General features: G+C 39.7%; 1 protein-coding gene across 2 annotated transcripts in view; it reads left to right on the top strand.

Annotated features, from left to right (window-relative positions):
* Positions 1 to 18,603, top strand: part of WTAP (WT1 associated protein) — a 36,283-nt gene extending 17,680 nt beyond the window's left edge. For both annotated transcript variants that reach the window (XM_090042298.1, XM_090042308.1), the window contains 3 exons: positions 10,077 to 10,255; positions 15,057 to 15,211; positions 17,359 to 18,603. In XM_090042298.1, the coding sequence (XP_089898424.1) occupies positions 10,077 to 10,255; positions 15,057 to 15,211; positions 17,359 to 17,942 (918 nt within the window). In that variant the 3' untranslated portion in view covers positions 17,943 to 18,603. The remainder of the gene's footprint in view (positions 1 to 10,076; positions 10,256 to 15,056; positions 15,212 to 17,358) is intronic.
* Positions 18,604 to 19,539: the final 936 nt, after the last annotated feature.

The following is a 19,539-nucleotide window of genomic DNA, read 5'->3' as shown; positions in this document are numbered from 1 at the left end:
ATGCACACATGCATATGGCCAGGGATGCAGCTGGGCAGTGTAGAGAGCAGCGCCCTGCAGGCAAGTCTGTAGAGGGGAAGGGGCATGGGGGAGGGGAGATAGAGGCCCCCACAGTGAGGGAGGGAGTGCAGTATGGGTTGGGGGTGCTGCCCAGCCAGGGTGGTGAACAGGACATGGGGCAGGGAGCAGGATGGAGCTGTGAGAGGCTCGTCCGTGGGTTTGGGGGTGGGGGGTAGCTCCCCTCTGCTGCATTCACCCCCCTGGGGGAGGCATGTGTGGAGGGCATGTTCCTCCCATCTCCCTGAGATTTGTGTGCAGGGTGGATGTGGGTGGGCTTGGGGCTCTCCACTCTGCTGCCTTTGCCCCAGGGGCTCTGTGCTGGCCATGTGTCCCCTGTCTGCCTGGAAGCAGTGGGGCATCAAGTTGTGCCTCCTGCTGCTGGGTGGGCAGGGGATACACAGCTGATACGGCGCCTCTGGGGCAAAGGCAGCAGGGCAGAGAGCCCTGACCCCACATCAGGCAGCCCACATCCACCCTTGTCCCACTTGGCTTCATGCCAGTTAAGTGTCCCAGCACTGTAAAATAGTGGCACGGGTGCTTGAACTAAAGCTCATTTGACAAGATTTAGTTCAAATGCCCCCACCACCATTTTTAAGTGCCAGGACACTGATCCTCTGGATGAGCTCCCTGCTTCAGCCTTGGGTCCCATTCACTGCCCTGGGTAGGCAGTGCCAGCTGCCTCACTCCCTCCCTCACTGTGGGGGCCTCAATCTGCCTTTCCTACACTGTTTCTCTCCCCCATGCCCCTTCCCCTCCATAAAAGTACCTGCAGGGTGCCGCTCTCCCCCCGCCTGGCTTCGTTCCTGTAAATCGGTCGTTGGATCAGTATTGGCCAATACGGCTGGTTAAATAATCCTCTATCTGTATCGACCAAGAAAATCTTTTTATCGATGCACCTCTACTTTCTTTCTACTTCTACCTTATTCCTTCCTTTGTTTTTCTATGTTTCTTTCCTTTTTCTCATTTTTAATTTGGTCCTTTGAGAGCACTCTTTCTTTCTTTGTGATTTGTCTTGGATCTGTTTTCCCTTTTTATACTCGCTCTGTATTTGTATTGACCTTTCTTATCCAGTCAGCTGTTTTTCTTCACCCAGCACTTCATGAAAGATGTAAAAAGATTTTTTTGACCTAGGAGTTCAAGAGTTTATCCCCTCATAGAGTCTGCTTTCATGAGAAACAAAAGCCTAACCTCTTTCCACAGACTATATTTGTAGCCACCAACATACCCCCTATTTATTTATTTATTTATTTATTTATTTCCTTGCTGCTTCATTCTTCTGTCCCTGTCCTTTCTCTGGTATCCTGCCCCCAGTGGGGTCAGGAGTTAGAAACAAATTATGGTCTTGTCAGTTTTAATTATTTCTCTGGCTAAAATGCAAGAGAAATGTTTGCAAAGATCTCGCGTTTTCTTTTTTTCACAAAATTCTTTAGTCTTGCAGTTCTTTGTATTACAAAGCTGAAGCTGGCTTCTCATGTGCTACTGGGGACAGGAGGAGCCCGGCTGGGTTGGCAGCAGGGAGCAGAAGTGGCAGTGGAGCCATGTGCCACTTGGGACTGACTGGTGCAGGCAGGGGGAAAATACAGCTCGGCCCCTGCCGCTCTGGCCAGGCTCATCCCGTCCCGAGTGGCACACGGCTCTGCCGCCGCTTCTGCTGGCTGGTGCAGACCTGGCCGGCCTCCTCCTGTCCCCAGTAGCACGCGGGAAGCCAGCTTTAGCTGTGTGCTGCTCTGGATAGGAGAGACCCACCCAGGTCAGTACCAGCTAGCAGAAGTGGTGGTGAAACCGTGTGCCACTTGGGACTGACCAGCACAGGTAGGGGGAAAGTGCAGCTGAGCCCCTGCTGCTCCAGTTGGGCTCATCCTGTCCCAAGCGGCACATGGCTACTCCTCTTCCCACACGCGCTGCGTCTGCAATGTCAAACTGACACGGTGCATGTGGGAACCTTGTCCCTTTCCCAGCCCTTCAGCAACCATTAAGAAGCTGCTGAAGGGTTGGGGGAGGGACAAAGGGTGGGAATGAGAGTAAAACATGTTTACTTCCGTTTCCCATCACAGCACCGGGCCTCAGAAGGCAGCTTGGCAGGCCCCATGGCGGCCCACGGGCCTTATGTTGGACAAGCATGCTCTATCAAATATACTTTTTAGTAGAAGCACCGCAATGAAGAAAGGTAGTTTTTCTCCTTTATTTCAGGTGCTTTGTTCTTTCAGTTTGTAATACATTATTTCAAGACGTTTGCTAGTCTTCAGATGTGGGAGGGAGATGACTGTGTTTTGTAGTACTGGAAAGGAGGTATTTCTGTAAGTACTTTAAAAGCAATATGGATAGAGTAGCAAAACAGAATAAAAATGAGTGGTATATTCAGTGCTGTAAATGAACAAAAAGTTTCAACTGTTGCATGCAGTTACATATTTGTTAATTGTCTCACTTTGATTAGGGGGAAGTGGCCACCAAAATAACAGCTCTTACATTTTTATTTTATAGAAATCAGGCAGTATGGTCAATATACTATGTTTGGTACAACTTTAGAATGACACCCTCTCAGATGACTTCAACTAGATTTATCACTCCTTTATATCATCTAGACTCAGGAAATACCAATTTCTGCTTAAAAATATATTTAATTATTTTACTAGTATCACTTTAATAATTGGTCTATACCAGGGGCATCTAGCCCCTGTAGGTAGAAATATGGCAACAGGAAAATCAGGGGCTATCAGGACTCTGGAAGCTGTGGCAGTTGATATGTCTGTTTATCATTTGGCTGCCAAATTTCCAGCCACATCAGGAGCCCAACAGGCACTGTCTAGAGTGCAGTTTTATATTGTCCTCTGTGTGGGGCTGCCCATGGGGCTGGAAATTTGGTGATAGGAGGAATGGTGGCTATCTAGGCTCCAGGAGCCATGATGACTAATATGGCTGCCACATTTCCAGCCCTGTGGGCCAGTTTAAAACGCCATGTTCTGGATCCACGGACTGGCCCTGCGTTACTCATTTGGTCTGCCAGGCCATCCGAGTTCGACATTCCTAATCTTTATTATCTATGGTAGATTTATGGTTCAATAGTATTGATTCATCACAATTGAATATTAAAATGTCACAGGTATGTGCACACTAAGATAAATATCTTGTACCATCCTGTATAAATAATAGAAAATTGATCTGTATTCTTCAGTATATCAAGAGCCTATTTCAGTTAATTGTATGGTAATTGTTAATACTGCCCTAAGTCATGTGGTATATGATAGGTGTTATTGTTTCATTTTTATTTTCCATGATACTTCTGTGTTTTGATAAAACTGCTCACAAAAGATACCTGACTTACTGTCCTTGAAACTTAAGTGCTTTGTAATTGCTCAGTAGTTGCAGCTCAGATTGTAGCCATGTAAATTTAATTTCACTGCCCCTTTAATGCGTTTCAGCCCTGTTCTGTTAAAACGAGTCCGTAATCCAATTTTTTGCCAAATTTTAATCCCTTGTCTGAAACTTTTGGTGTAGAGTCTATTTAGCTGAATTCGCTGGAAATTTTCAGTCAAAAAGTTAACCAATTTCAAAGGAAATTGGGTGGCTTAAAAATGGTTTTTGTTTGTGTTAATTTTTGATAGCCTCTTCTTCAGAATGCTGTGATCTCCCTGGGCTTTGGTTTGGGAACTTGAAAATTATCAGAGACAGCCCTTTTACCTTTCTTGTGAAAATTCACCCATCTTGACCAAATTAATAAGCCTTCAGAAATAGCACATGCTCAGCTTTACTTAAAAGCTTAAGCTGTTGTTCACTGTTGTTAAGCTGTTAAACATTCTTCAACTTGGTATTGACCCAGAATTTTTCTGTAGCTGCAATGGCATATCTGGGCACTGGAACTGTAAACAGAAAACAAAAAAATGTCTCTTATATGTTCTCCTATTTCTGGGTCTGTGGAGCATGGATGATGAAGCTTCACATTTTAGATTCAAATAAAAAACAAACTAGAAAGTAGATCGAGACAGGAGATAAGTGGGAGGGCTAAGATTGGTAAGGCAAAAAAGCACCGGGAAAAGGATGAACAAGTCAAGAGAGTCCTGGAACAGGGAGTTAGGGACATAGTCTGGAGGGACAGATTGGGATGAGAAACCTGAATGACAATGGCTGAGGCTTGAATAGATGAACAGAATGTGACTGGGACAAAGTTCCAGGCATGGAGAAGAGTATGGACCTGGGGAAAGATATATTTGAAGGAAACTGGCAGAAGAAAGTTGCCTTTGAGAGGGAGAAGAATGGGTAAGAAATTGTCAGTTGAAACGCTGCCCTTCCGACTACACTTGGAATGGAAAACTAAGATTACAGTCTAATTTTTTCCTGTTCCGTCATAAAATTTGTGAAACTCACTGGCATAGTGGGTGTCTGATTTCTTTTTTTCTTCTAGTGTTGACCCAAGTAGAGGATGACAGCCAACTTGACTGTTTTGGCTTCTCTGCCAGCTCAAGTAGTAAAAATGTTAAGAGATGGATCTGAAGGACCTAGTACTGCTAATGATGAATAATCCTTCTGGATTTTAGTGTGTGATGTCACCTGTGAACTAATTTTTCTTTTTCTTGAAATTATAAACAACGGTTAAAATTTGTAAAATTAATTGTTCAGAGCTCTGGCAGGAAACTAAGAAAATATATATATATATATTTTTTTTAAAGCAGTGGTTTTCAACCTTTTTTTGTACCGGGACCCATTTGTAAATATCAGTGGCCACTCCCAGCCTAGTGCCCTTCAGTCATGAACCACTGCCCCCAGCCCCTCTGCCAGCCTGCAAGGGAAAAGTAACAAGTTTTCATGTTTTTCTTTTTTAAAAGAATACATTTTTAACATTTGTTCACAACACTTTCATATGTTCTTCTGACATGGGTCGAGAAATGCTATTTTAAAGGAAGTGTGTGGCAAACGAGTCCTGGGACTATCTGCTGAACAATACAAGATAAAATACTGAATAGTTTCTTATTACCCAAGTACCATCTATCCTGTGCCTTGGATGAGTCAAGGATCTCAAAGATGAAAATTAAAGCTTCTCAGTGCATGTTTACTGTGGAGTTACTTTAAGTTTATGAAGGCAACCTTACTTTTAGGATTTCTTAACTCTTAGCTGCTTGTCTTTTCAATCATTATGCTCTGTTAATTTGTATTGTGGGGTGGTTGTTTTTGGAGGGGAGGGGGTGTTATGTGATCTTCTCATTTTAAGTGCCAAACTATTTGAATAAAAAAAAAAAAACTTTCCAGAAACATCTTTGTGGTAAATTTGCTGCCAATGTGAAATTAGTTGAAAGACTACCTGTACCCACGTAAAGAAGCACAGGAAGGCTCTTGTGATTGCATTATAACTTAAATTTTACACAAAGTGCTAAAAGTTACAGCGGGATAGAACATAATGACTGTTCAGCATATGGTGGGGAGTTAAGGGGAGGGGGCGCTTGGATCCTCCCTGCCCTGGCTAGGAGGCAGGGAGTGCTGCTGCATGCTGAGACATGGGGCAGAAAATTTTCCAGTGCTTTATTTTTCCATGGAAAATTTTCCATTTCTAAAAATTCATTGTTTCATAAAATTCATTAATAACAATAAATGGATGCCAATACAATATTAGGCAAACTTAGTGGGCAGCAGAGAATGTCTCCTCATATGGTAGAAAGGATACTGTAACACATGGCTTGTCCAGGATTGCTCTAAGGATCCTAAACATTCTACCAACAGCAGCTTCTTGTAAATGGAACTGGAAGGCTTTCAGCTCAATCCAGACAAAAAGGAGAAATAGACTAACAAATAAATGCACTGCTAAGCTTGTTTCTATTTCTCAAAAGCTCTTGCTTCTGGAGACTCAGAAGCACAATTAGTGAAGAAGATGCAGTGTGATGATAAGTTGCCCTTGCCTATCCTCTGGTGAAAGATAATGTGGTTAAAGTAGTTCTGAATCAGATTTGTCTCAATCTGATTCTGAAATGGAACTAACAAGTAGTGCAAGTGATTCTATAGGTAGTGACAGTGAAACTGGAGGTGCCACTATGACCTGTGGAAGAGAGTTAATCTTTATTGAAGTAGAGTAATGGATAACCACAGCATATAAACGGTTCTTTGTGTGCGCTAAAGTTAGTATGCCAACAGTTTTCAGTGCCTTCACGGTTTTTCTTAAATTTTAAACAATGTAAGGGAAGTGCATGTTATTGTGTATTGTCGTTATTTTTTTACAGGTTTTCCAATAAAAATAATTTATTTCCATGTAAAACTTTGAATTTGTTTGAATATAACATTTAAACCACATGAAGTGTCCTGTATTTAATATTTTTCCTAATCAAATATTTCAGTTCAAATACTTGTGGCTATTGGGACATAAAATTAACATGGGAGTACTTTTTTAGTTTTGTTTTCCAAATATAAATCAAATAAACATGCTAAATCAGATCACACACTATTTAGGGCATTGGAACATTTTCAAATTCCAAAATTTCCAGAAAACCCACATCTCTGGTTGCATGCCACTCGGAGTACTGTGCAGGCTCTGGAGGCTGCTGTGAGCAGCTAGAAGGGCTAGCCCAGGGGTGGGCAAAATGCAGCTCTTAGGCTGGATTCAGCCTGCCATTTGATTTGTGTCCAGTCTATGGCTGCCCTGCCTGCACGCATCTTATACCTGCCGACAGCATCACACTGGTGCCAGCCAGCAGGCGCAGCTTCCTGGTGTGGCTGCCTGTTGCTGCTGCAGCAGCTGTCCTGCCCTGCTGTGCCACTCGGGGCAGCAGGTAGTCTGGGGAAGTGGAGGTAACAGGTGGAAGCTGGAGCTGGGCAGCTTGGCCATTTTATACACCTACCCTTGTCTGCTTCACTGGAAGTCCAGCACATCAGAGCAGACTCGATTTAATTGAGTCTGTGAAGCATGTGAACTAATGTGCTTGGCACTGAGTGGCATGTGTTTTGTATAAATGGTGAAATGAGCATCAGCGCACAGAAAATGGCAGCAGTGTGCTTTTGGATTAAAACACCTTTGTGTTGCTTCAGAAGTGCGCTGCTGCCATTTTCTCGGGACTGATTGTGCATTTTGCTGTTTATACAAGTGCATGTGCTGCAGTGCCAGGTGCTTTAAAAAGCTCCTGGTGCTGCAAGGCTTGCATGTGTATAAATGCCTCTCCTGCCCCAGTGCATGGAGCCAGCTCCTGGCTGCCTTCTGCCTGCACAGCATGATGAGCAGCCACCTGCAGGTGACTGAGTAGGTGGAAGCAGCAGGAGTGGCACAGCGGGTGCAGGAGGAGGAGGAGCTGCTGGAGGTGGGAGGAGCCAAGTAGTACCTAGTCAGCCACTGGGAAGCTGTATGTGCTGGCTAGGGAAGTGCTGTCAGTGGATATGGGGTTGGAGCAAGGCACAGGCTGCCCTGGGCAGGAGTGGGCAGGGCTCACTCCCATGTGGAGTGTTGTGGACAGCCGCAGCTTGGGTGGGGCAGAATATATTGCCTGGGCAAGCTCTTCCGCAAGTGTCTGTCTCTGTCCTCCTCCCCACCCCTACCCCAACTGGCTCCTTGGACCTAGCATATGGGAAGCCCCTACCCCCCCACATATGTGCATACCCCTCTCATGTACACAATATACGAGAGTAGAGTAAGTCTCTATTTTGAGCTATTATGCAATCATCTCAATATACGCTACTAAGAAAACCATAAATCAGGACAAAAAATATTTTTTGAAATCAAATGTTGAAGAAGATGTCTGATTTTTATTTTTTTATTATTATTATTATTATTATTATTTATTTTTTTCAATTTTATTTTAGTATACAATTTGTTTTTTAATCTGTAATTCGTTAAAATTGTATCTTCTGAAAGATTTTGTGCATGGTCCTTGTCATCTTACCAAAATAATTGCCCAACCAAGCCTGGGGCTGGTGTGGGCACTGTGCGCACCCCCACAGCCTCTCATCCCAACCCTACCTCCTTCCTCTGGCTGGCTGAGAGCCATAGCCTGCCCTGGCAGAGGGAAGGAGGAACACTGCTGAGAGACACTATCCTCCCTTACCTTCCCCAGTCCAGGCTGTATCTCGTAGCTGGCCAGAGGGAGGAGAAGGGACTGGGATGAAAGGCTGTCACTGACCGTTGGGGGGCAGCCCAGTGCTGGGACAGGCAGAAGAGACCAGGTTTGCCTGCCTTATTGTGGGATGAGGGCAGAATTGCCCAAAAGTAATGCTAGCTGTGAACCTGTACACAAGTTTGCTAAGGTGCTCTGCCCTAGAGCACCTTCATCTGATAGCTCATCAGATGAGGGTTAAATTGTTGTGCAATTGACCATTTTAAAAGTGTTCTGTTGCTGTGGACATTTGTAATGTTACAACGGTAGAGCACTTTTGGGGGGGGCCTCATTGTGCAAAAAATGTAACTTTTGTACACACCTGATGAGCAGTTAAAGCAAACTTGTTGTTTCAGTTGAAGCCCAAGAGAAATAGTACTATTTTAAGATCATCAGATTTTAAAATTTAGTCAATCTCTAAGAGTTCAAGTATTTTCAAGTACAAAATGTTTCAGTTTCCACTTGTTGCTTCCCCTGCCAGAGTTTCTCACTTTTTCGTCTCTCCCCCCCCCCCCTTTTTTTTGTTGTTGTTCAGTGAAAGACTGGCCTAAACAAGATGCAGGGTGATGATCAAGCTGCCTGCAACATGCAGCACTGTCAAATGCACAAAATAAAAAATAAATGTTTTTGGTTTGTGTTTGTTTTTTTTCACTTGCATGAATCTTGCTCCTCAGTTTTGCTAGTTGAATCTGCTATATGTATAGTACCTTTTGGATGCTGGTGAAAAATCATCCAGGTATATAGTAGGTGACCCTTGCAACTTTCCGCAGGGTTTGAGTTAAATGACTGTAGTGGCTAAAAATTACACTTCTCTCTCTTTGAAGTACGGAGTTCCTGTCTAATATAGTGCCTCCTGTTTTTGTAACTAACTAATAAATAGTTGTATCTGTAATATAATGTGATGAGTTGGATTTGGAATTTTAAATGCTATTTGTTTAGTGGCCCTTCTCATAAAATATATTAAGACAAAGTTGAAAAAATGGATTCAAACATTTGTGTCAAATAGTGGCAGATATGCCAAAGGCAAACAAGTAAATTTTATTATTCCTTGGTGCAGGGGTCAGCAATGTTTTTGGGCAGAGTGCTCAAAATGCATGCAACCTCAACTTGTAAGAGGTTGGCGTATCAGAGGCGGATAGCAGAGCAGCTGTGAGGTGCGTGACCCTTGTAGCAGCGCAGTCTCTGCCCCTTCCACCTTGTCCACCTCTGAGATGTGCTTACCAAGAAAAATGTCTGCGTGATGTGTTATAGCACCTGTACCGGGGGTTGCCTACCCCTGCTCTAGTTCCATTGATTGTTACAAATTAGGCAGCTTTAGTTGTGAATACTGCAGCAAAATCTGCTTTAAAGTCATATAAACATTTAATTTTTTTTTTCCTGAAACGCTTCCTGAAGTCAAATCTGGATGGAGTATTGCAGACGGTGCCTATTAGCATTACAGATGCCTGTCAGCAGTCTTCAACATAAAAGGGTTTCAGAGAGTCATTTTGGCAGTAGTAAAAACACTGTTTATATCAGTGTTTCTGTTGTCACTCTGATGTGGCCTTTATTAGTTATAGAAACTAGTCGAATTCTGTTTCTTGAGACAACTCAATTTTGTATTGTTTTTCCTATGTGTAGTTCTCCTTTGAAAAGAATGGAAAAGTGGTAGCCTAAATTTGTTCTCTGCAAGCACCTCAAGTTATGGGGAGTTAGATTTGAGGGAGAGGAGTGAAAATCTTAGCCTTTAAAGTAAACAGAGTCACTTTTTTTTTTTCTTCTTTTTTTTTCCTTTGGGTTCATTTTCCTGCTATCTGAATTCAGTGCTGGTAAAATACTGAAGGAAAACAAGTTTCTAGCCACATCCTTGGTAGGAGAAATGTGACTAACTTTAACACTACCCATACTGGAATCACTGTAAAACTTTTGTGTACTGTACTGATATTTGAATAACACTTTTTCTCTTGTTTTATGCAGAATCAGATTCAGTACCTCAAGCAAGTCCAGCAGCCTAGCGTTGCCCAACTGAGATCAACAATGGTGGACCCAGCCATCAACTTATTTTTCCTAAAAATGAAAGGTGAACTGGAACAGACTAAAGACAAACTGGAACAAGCCCAAAATGAACTGAGTGCCTGGAAATTTACGCCTGATAGGTAAACAAAAACAAATACTCCCCAGTCAAGACTTCCCTGACAGTCCCACTGCGAGAATGCTATGGTGGGACAGCCAAGTACTCGTTTCCACACCAAGACTCAGACGTTTTGAGCCAAAAAGCCACATTCTTATACTGTCCAGCTTGTAATGCTTAATGTAAAACTTACCAGATGAACCTTGTGTTTCAGCTTTTTTCTCCCCTTTGCTTCAGAGGCCTGATGGCGTCGGACTATTCTGAAGAAGTGGCCAACTCTGAAACAAATATCTTTCTAGACCATGTAGACACTTGCAAAATGGTTCTAATTGAAGAAAATAGAGGGAGAAACAGAAGTCTAAAGTCTGTGGCACGCTGTGTCTACAGACAGTGTGGAGGAGAGAGAACCTAGAGATTATAAATAATGAATTGAACATGTTAAATTCCTGTAAAATGTAGAAGTGGAATATGCTTCGCTCTTAACCTTGAGCCTAGTGACTTAGAGACACTAAGTCAGTTTTGCCAATAAGACTGGACTTCCTGCTTGTTCACTGAACTGCTGGGTCAAAACTCAATGAGGTGAATTTTGCATAAGAGTTTGCTAACCAGCTTTGAATAGCCATGAGAGAGTGGTATTGCATGACATCAGTGGTAGTGTACGTATTTGATTGTTTAACACTTGGGCTCTATAGCACTTAACTGAGCCTAAGCCAACATGATTTTAAATAATGAATTGTTCTTTGGATGATTGGTAACACTGTGGACTTCTAAAAAAAAAAAATTAGGACTGTACAAAAATGTAGGTCGTATCCATTGGAGGTTTTAAATTGTTTGAAGCAATAAATATATATTTGATCACAACTAGAGTGTATAAGGAAACTAGTTGTGAGGAGTATTTCACTGCATGGTTTCATGCAGCAATGAAAATTTTTGTTCTCCTAAGAATGGTCTCAAATGCTCAGCTTATAAGGCACTCACAATGGTAACTGTCTTTTTCAGTGTTGGTGGGATATTTTTGTTTTTGTATACCTGGGTTGGGTTTTTTTGGGGGGGGGGGGGGGTTGTATTATACTTTCTATATAAATGTGCCTTAAAATAGTTGTAAAATTATAGTTCAAGGAACACTAATGGTCAAACTGTGGTACTGTGAAACTGTGGGGATGAATTAGAATGGGAGAGAACTGAGTTGCCTTCATCTCTGAAAAGAAACGTATTTAATTGCATGCATCCTTCTGTGGTGGAATCAGTTGAAGAGCTTTACTACTCTCTTGATGCCTGTTGGTATGGTATCCCAAGTTATTTGCAAGCCCAGTAATATGGAACAGCCCAGAGTGCATATTCAAGGTGTATAATTATGGGGGAGAATTATGAAATGATATGGACTGGTATAGTCTTTGTATATTTTTAGAGTTGTTTTCCACCTAGAATATTGAAGTTTCTATGACCAAATCAATTGGGCATTTATTTCATGACTCCATCAAACACTGGAAAGTTAAATGTTGTCAGATTTTTACAAATGACAGCAGGTCTAACTTGTACTAAAAGTGATGCCTTATACAATAGGGAAAACAATTTGTTTCATCGTTTGAAATGCAATTTTATCAAGGTTAATTTACTTAAACATTCATTCTTCAGCTCTCTTCAGTATGTTGAACTGTTGTGTGCTTTAGGTAATTAATGCAGAAGATAGAGTAGTGTGCTTGTGTGTAGGTTTTTACTTAAGCAGTGGATTTACCACAGAGAAAAATAAATATTTGCCAGAGGTTTATCTCTTTAATTTTATACATATATTACATTTTTTTTGTTATGGCAGTATTTAATGTTTTAACAGTATAGCATCAAATAGAGGTAAGACTTGCATACGTAAATTGTGTTAATGTGTTACAAGCCATTTGTGTAAAAAATACTTATATATGCATATATTTACTCTAATATGCTGTCAAAAAGGTAGCAATGGTGGATTCATCTGGCATCCTGTGCAGATTGTTTGGTTTACTTGGAATTCCTAAATGTGGTGATATATTTTGGTAGAAGTTGCTAAACAGACGTCTTTGGGATTTGACTTAGGTGTGATGCTAAACTGACAGATTTATTACTACTTTGCCTTCCTTTCAAACAGAAGCATCAAAGAAAGTAGTTTTGCTAATATTTATATATCTACAACATTTCCCAATATAAATTATTTTCCCAATACAAAATTAGCTTGAGTGTAATCATGGGTAACTATATTATTAATGGCATGCAAGGGATTGATCAATTCTATTTTAAGTATTTATAATTGGGCTCATAACTGTCTTCTCAAAAGTAGGGAGAGAGAGAACCAAATTTCTCAAGCTGTAAAGGGCTTGTTGAACTTTTTATTTATCCCACCCACTCTTTTCCCTTTATGGCTCTTTCCCTTGTAACCTAATACCTCTTTTCATGGCACCTGACCTGGTGTTTGAATGGGAGCATGAGCTCTTGCAGAATTCTTAGATGTCCTTATAACGTGTCTGTTTCAAATCCCTTGGAAGCTCAAACACAATGAGTCTTGTAGGATTTCACTACTATAGATTTGTATGTTTATGTGATGTTTAAAGGGAGAGGAGCAAGGTGGATATAATCAAATCAATGGCTTCACTAAGCCTTTTAATCGCTATTGAGATTTTTGATGCACAAAGTAAGCATTTAAAAAAAAACATCAGCAGAAACATCACTTACAGAAAGCTCATGACTATAAATAAGTCTTTTTCAAGTCTAACGGATTACATTTTTACAGGCTTTGTAATGATGCATTCAGGTTGTTTTAAACATACAATTGAAAAATCTAGTTCTATGACAGGAATTATTTCAATATTTGCTTATTTTGATATCCCTGCATGTATTGACTTCTTATGATATAATTTAACATGCAATGTGAAGGTACTTGGTCACATTAAGAAATGCAAAACATCTGGAAAAATTAGAGGGGGAAAAATAAACTGCATTATAGGTAACTGTGCAAATTCCTATACAGGTAATAAATGAAGTAAACATAATAAAGAAATTTAACAGGCATTTGAAGTGGTTAAAGTTGAGGTTAATGATGGTATGCATTAATACAGTTGGGAATGGCTGTGTTAAGAAAAATTATGAACTCTAATCCAAAGTGGTTATGAATACAGAATAAAAACATACCAGTAGCAGGAACTTGCAAGGGGCTAAAATCATTTTATGTCTGCCTAAAACTTTTTCTAACACCTGTCATTGGTTAACTCCAAAGAGGTCCTGGTTTACACAGAGGAATTTATCTTAAACTGTTATTTGGATTGGATTGTACTAGGTCAGCACAATTTAAGCATCAAGGACCTGACATTGGACTTCACATCAAGAAAAAGAACAGGTGGCTGCACTTAGCAGAGTTGCAGGCTTCCAGGACTACTTTACACAGCCAGATATCTTCTGGAGCAGCCCATCTGAAAGATGGAGAGTCAGTTTGAAGACTTTTAAAATGGGCAGAGCTTTTAAAAATTTAAAGTGTTGAAGGTGTGAGTGCTGAAACCTTAATTCATTGCAAGGTGCTTATTTGAGATTGATTTGGTTGGGCACCACTGTTGTAGGAAAGAACTGTGGCTGTGAAGCACACTAGTGAAACTTGCTTTACCTTTTAATCTTCAAAATTGCATTCTGTCCTCGTTACTTTATACAGCTCCAAGCTGACTTCCTTGGGCTCGTCAGCTAATACAAGTCCTGTAGTTGAATTTGCAATAAATCTGTTTAAGTCTGTTTTTTCCAGGGCTTTCACTTCCTGTGGTGGGGGAGGGGGAGGAAAAAAGAGGTCAGTTTTGCTGTATCGCTGAACCTCAAAGGCAAAATATTTGTGATTTGCTGCTCTAGCTTTGGCAGACCACAAGTGTGTTAAGGGCTTTAGCTATCAAATTTTATTTTGTAATAAAATCAACTTTTATTGCCTATATATTAATTTGCATACTGGTTCCTATAATGCTTTATTTACACTGCCATTCTTAACATGAAGATTAAAGATGTGCAGGAATTCCTGATTTGACAGAAAGAGCATCTTGTCTGTTTTTTGTATGAAGCATTGATCTCATTCGCTATCTTGATTATTAGATGCTGAAGGCCACTGTTGACTAGAAACCTGGTCAGTCCTAAAAAGTCACTCTTGTCCTGCCATTTTCTATATTCTCAAATACATTTTCTTTTATTTTCCCTCTTTCACTGTGAAAGACATACAAATGGGAAGCTGACTATATCATTTATGGAAATAGACAAACTTGTTCCCAGTGCAGTTAAATGAACTAAGTAAGAGATTTCTATTTTTCACTTTTACTTTACATATTTAAAATAATAGAACCTAAACAGAATGAAATCCAGTATTAATTACACCTCTGATACTAAAAAACACTTAAATGGCTTGTGGAATACCTGAAGTGAGGGAATATCTTTAATGTTTGTAACTTAATCAATATATTTTTATGCAGTACTCAAAGGGTCAGATAACCAGGTACATCTTTAATCAGATACTTGATTTTTTTCAAGAATAGTCTCATACATTCTGTGACCCTGTTGGTAGTTTGGTTGTAACAAAAAAAGGAACACTGGCCATTTGTGTTTACAGTAATAAAATTTGCCTTGCACTCTTATGGAACAGCGACAGAAGATCAACAGACAGTGGAACAGCATGCGGTAACTATAGGGAGACTTTCTGCTATGACAATTACCTTAAGGCGTAATGTTCCTTTGTGACATGCAGAAGTCACATCTCCTATCCTTTTTATAATTGTAATTTGAGGAAAATTATAGAAGGTTTGTCTTCATTTTGTGATAGATGGCTCTTTCCTTTGCAGCCAAACAGGCAAAAAGTTAATGGCGAAGTGTCGAATGCTTATCCAGGAGAATCAAGAGCTTGGAAGGCAGCTGTCACAAGGACGCATTGCACAGCTTGAGGCAGAGTTGGCTTTACAGAAGAAATATAGTGAGGAACTTAAAAGCAGTCAGGATGGTAAGGGATTTTTTAAGAAAATGGAAATTGCCTTGCATCTGCACTGGCTTCATTTATTCTGCTGGTCATATGGCTATTGTGAATCATTTCATTTTATTGAGTATAAGACTATTTTTCTTTGCAGAATTAAGCTATATATAACACTTCCCCAAGAATATTAAGACTGACTACCAAGGAAAGAGTTGTAACTTCATGAAAGTGGAGACTAAGAAACAATTTCCCTTGGAGGGTGGTAGGCTATTACATGGTATTCTTTGTTGAGGCTGCAGATACTGCTGTTGAATTAGGTCTAAAACTGTTCAAATTGAATTTCTAAGTTCATGGGATGTATTGAGGTCAAATTTTGATTCTCTTCAAGCTTACTAAAACAAACAAAATCAGTAGAAGTCATCAGGAAAGTTGTGCTCACTGTCAAGATTTCAGTGAAAAATAGGCTGTTAGTTTTAAAATAAAACACTTCCCTGCAGAGAATCTGCAACTGAAGCTATTTGTAAACTGATTAGTTTATTCTGTGGTTAAAAGGAAAGTAAAAGAATCCCAGATGTGCAATTCCCAGTCCAGAGTTTTACAAAATTCCCTTACCTGATAGTGATGTAACAAGAGGCTTTCATAGGATGCACGCTTTTTTTTTTTTTTTTTTTTTTTTTTTTTTTTTTTTTTTAAAGAAAGATTTAAACTTTGACACTGTAGCTGAAACCCAAGTGTCCAGTTTTAGTAGGTGAAGTCCTGACAGAACTATAGATTTAATTGAATTATACACCTTGTGTGGTTTTGGTTTTTGGAGATGCAGGTTTTTTTTCTCATCTTGTTCTATGTAGGATTGTTATGTACAAAAGTAAGTTTGAGTGGTATATAGCATCTAGAACAGCAGTTCCCTGTTTCTTTTTCTTCCTGGTCCCAGCTGCTAAAATTTGAATCTCTTTTGAAGTAACAACTGCTAGTATGCTGGCCTAGAGTAATTGGGGAAAATATTTTTGCAACTTCTGGCATTAATTTTCAGTGTTATTGGAAAAGACTGCCTTTTTTATTCCCTAAAAAAGGAAGCTGTGTTTAAATTCCGTAGTTGACTTCATCTAAATTTATCAAATGCTAATTAAGACAGGGCAAGCGAATTTCCTTTTTTAAGAATTATATCTGCTGATCTCTATGCTTAAACATAGTATGGAGCTTTGAGCTTCAGAATGACTTGGAAATAATTGTTAATGCTCAGAACACTTTCTCCATAGTGAACTAAATGTTCTTAGCAAGGTTATGAAAGGCCTGAGCCCTTAGTAGCTTCTGGTTTGATTCTGTGCATAGTTGATCATTTTCTCTTTTGATTTTTCTTTTCTGTAGCTGCACATAATCTGCATTGTCATTTTAGAATTTTTTTTTTTCAGAATTAAAAAGCCCCCAACTTCTAAAACCAATATAGAAGCTTTAAACTGAAAAGTGACAGAAAACTGCATTGTGTTCTGTTTCTTATATTGATGCTAGATGAAGGGGTTTTTTTGTCTAGTTTACAAGTAATTTTTTTCCCCACTTGCCAGCATAGTAGCCTCAGTGCAGACTGAAAGGAAATCAGTTTTCTCTCTACACATTACTGTTAGTGAAAACGCTGTGAGCTTAGGTTAACTATTGTCAAGGTTATATAATATGCCAACCTTAAATTACTTTCTCTTGTAGATCTTAAAGGAGAGAAAAATAATCAAGACATTTGGCATTAAAGTAATTCATTTTGAACATCAGATGCCTTTATATATTGCATAAACGTGTACTGTTCTTAGTTTAAATTTTTGCTATAACTGCTAAACTGTTGTACTTGGGAACTAATTTCTCTTCCAGATACATTTACTCTTATTTTTAAATGAGACTTTCTTAACAGATCTGCAGCCTTCTTTTTGTCTAAGAAACGAATTCCTTCATACACCTGCTTTACAGCAGTGTAAAGAGTATATTGATGGCAGTTCAGAATTTCCTCCTAAAAGTGCTGCTGTGTCAACATGGGGATGTGACAGCTGAAAACATAGGCCTTGTGGCATGCTCAGCCCGTAAATGTTTGTTAATTGTAACTCAGAGTAGATGATAGTTTTGTGTTTTGTCTGTGAGGATCAAGATAGGAGCTATAAAGTGTGTGCTACAAATGTGTTTGTTTTTTTTCTGTTTAGAACTGAATGACTTCATCATCCAGCTTGATGAGGAGGTAGAAGGTATGCAGAGCACCATTCTAATTCTCCAGCAGCAGCTGAAGGAGACTCGCCAGCAATTGGCTCAGTACCAGCAGCAGCAGTCCCAGGCCTCAGCCCCAGGTTCCAGCAGGACTCCATCGTCTGAGCCTACAGACCAGGGAGAGGCTGTGGGTAAAGACTGCAGTCGTCTGGCTAATGGACCAAGCAATGGCAGCTCCTCCCATCAGAGGACGTCTGGGCCTGGATTTTATAGGGAGGGTAGTGGCACAGAAGAAGACTTCCCGGCTTCTCCAGGGAATGGTAATAAGCTGTCCAACCACTCTGAAGATAGAACTGGCAGAGGAGGTGGTAGCTACATAAACCAACTCAGTACGGGGTATGAAAGTGTAGACTCTCCCACTGGCAGTGAAAACTCTCTCACTCACCACTCAAATGACACAGACTCCAATCATGATCCTCAAGAGGAAAAAACAGTGAGCATGAAAGGTAATAGAACTGTGGGTTCTCGTCATGTTCAGAATGGTTTGGACTCCAGTGTAAATGTGCAGGGCTCAGTTTTGTAACATTTTTTTTCCCCGCAACATTTTTTTATACAGTGTCACTTGATTTGGGAGAGGATACTGTCCAGAAACCATTTAAATTAGTGCATACTTGTCACAATTTTGCCTTTTTGTGGGTTTCTTTTTGCTTCAATACCTCTGCCGCCACTTTGGAAATTTTAACAGTTAATTACGTTGAATGTTGCTAAAAGGACGTTTGTGTAGGCTCAAGTTATTTTTATATGAGTTAATGTGAAGTTGAAAATGGAAATTATTTCCACAAAGTATAACATAAATGATGTCTGTACAAATCTGTGTATATCTAGAATCTGTGCTGTGTAAGGGCATTCTAACTCGTACTGTTTATACTTATTTACACCACATTCAAAATTTGTCATAATAGCTGTGAGTTTATGACTGCCGAGTTTGCCCAGTACAGTAGTTTTATCACTAAAAGATGGACTTATTGAAGGAGTCCTGTAGTAGTTTCAGTGTTAATTACAGTTTTTTCCACCATGCATTTGTGCATTTTCTCCTTAGGTGACCGAATGTTTAAGAAGTTTGTGTGCATAGTTACTCAGTTTTTAAAAAAAACTGTTGTATCCTGTTTATGCATATTGCTCTGTGACTCCAATATTATCTTACCTGTACTGACCAAACCTAAATAAAACTTTTAATAACCTAACTTCTTTACTTGCCTCCATTAGTTTCATAAGACATACTAGTATGATGATGTGAATTTTACTCAGTTTTTCTGTTTGGTTTTTCTCTACTGCCAGAGTAGTACAAATCATACCAAAGAGTAGAGGTTTTTACATGCTATTTTGTATTCATTTGTAAGTGCTTGTAGTTTAATTTCAGGTTAGCCTCCCTGGGCTTATCTTACAGGTTGCTGCTGCTTTTTTATTTTATATAAGCAAGTGGGGAAAATTCTAAGACTGTGGATAAAAAGTTGATCTACATGAACCAGACTACTACAAAGCTATAAATGTCCTGTGTGCAAATACACAATATTAAACTTACAAAACTTAAAGAAGCAAGTAATCCACAGCCTCTGACTTGATCAGTTGCACTGCTTTTGCCTACAAGTTAAAGGTAGACTGATTTCTTTTTTAAATCATTTTATACTGACAGTCATATTTTCAGTTGCACTTTTTTTTGTTTTGTTGATCAGGAACAATCAAGTTCTCTAGCACCTAGATTTCTAATGGTGTGCTCTGTCCGCTTTATTACTTTAATGACAGCATGAAAGTGAGATGATAATGATTGCCTTGAAGTACGTTTACACTAGATAAAGATGCTATAGAAGTACTGTACTTCATATTTGTTGTTAGGGAAGAAAACATTTAATTTAGGGTTAGAGTTGGGGGAACCAAAACATTTTTGCCATATAGTTGCTATCTGGAAAGCAACTTTTTTTTAAATATACCTTCAACAAATCATCTTAAACTCCTAGCTTATAAAAATATTTGGTACTATAATAATGTGCGTCATGGTGTGCTAGAAATAATAGTCTATAAAATAACAGGCAAGAGATAAGGAATGGAAATAACTATCAAACACTGCTATAAGGGAGAAGTAATTCATTTTATGGATTGCTGTTAAATGTTAATTTGAAGTA

The sequence above is a fragment of the Crocodylus siamensis genome, chromosome 1, assembly GCF_052110815.1.
Source record: "Crocodylus siamensis isolate JL-2025a chromosome 1, ASM5211081v1, whole genome shotgun sequence".
Lineage (NCBI taxonomy): Eukaryota > Metazoa > Chordata > Crocodylia > Crocodylidae > Crocodylus > Crocodylus siamensis.
This window is presented reverse-complemented; position numbering and strand designations above follow the sequence as displayed.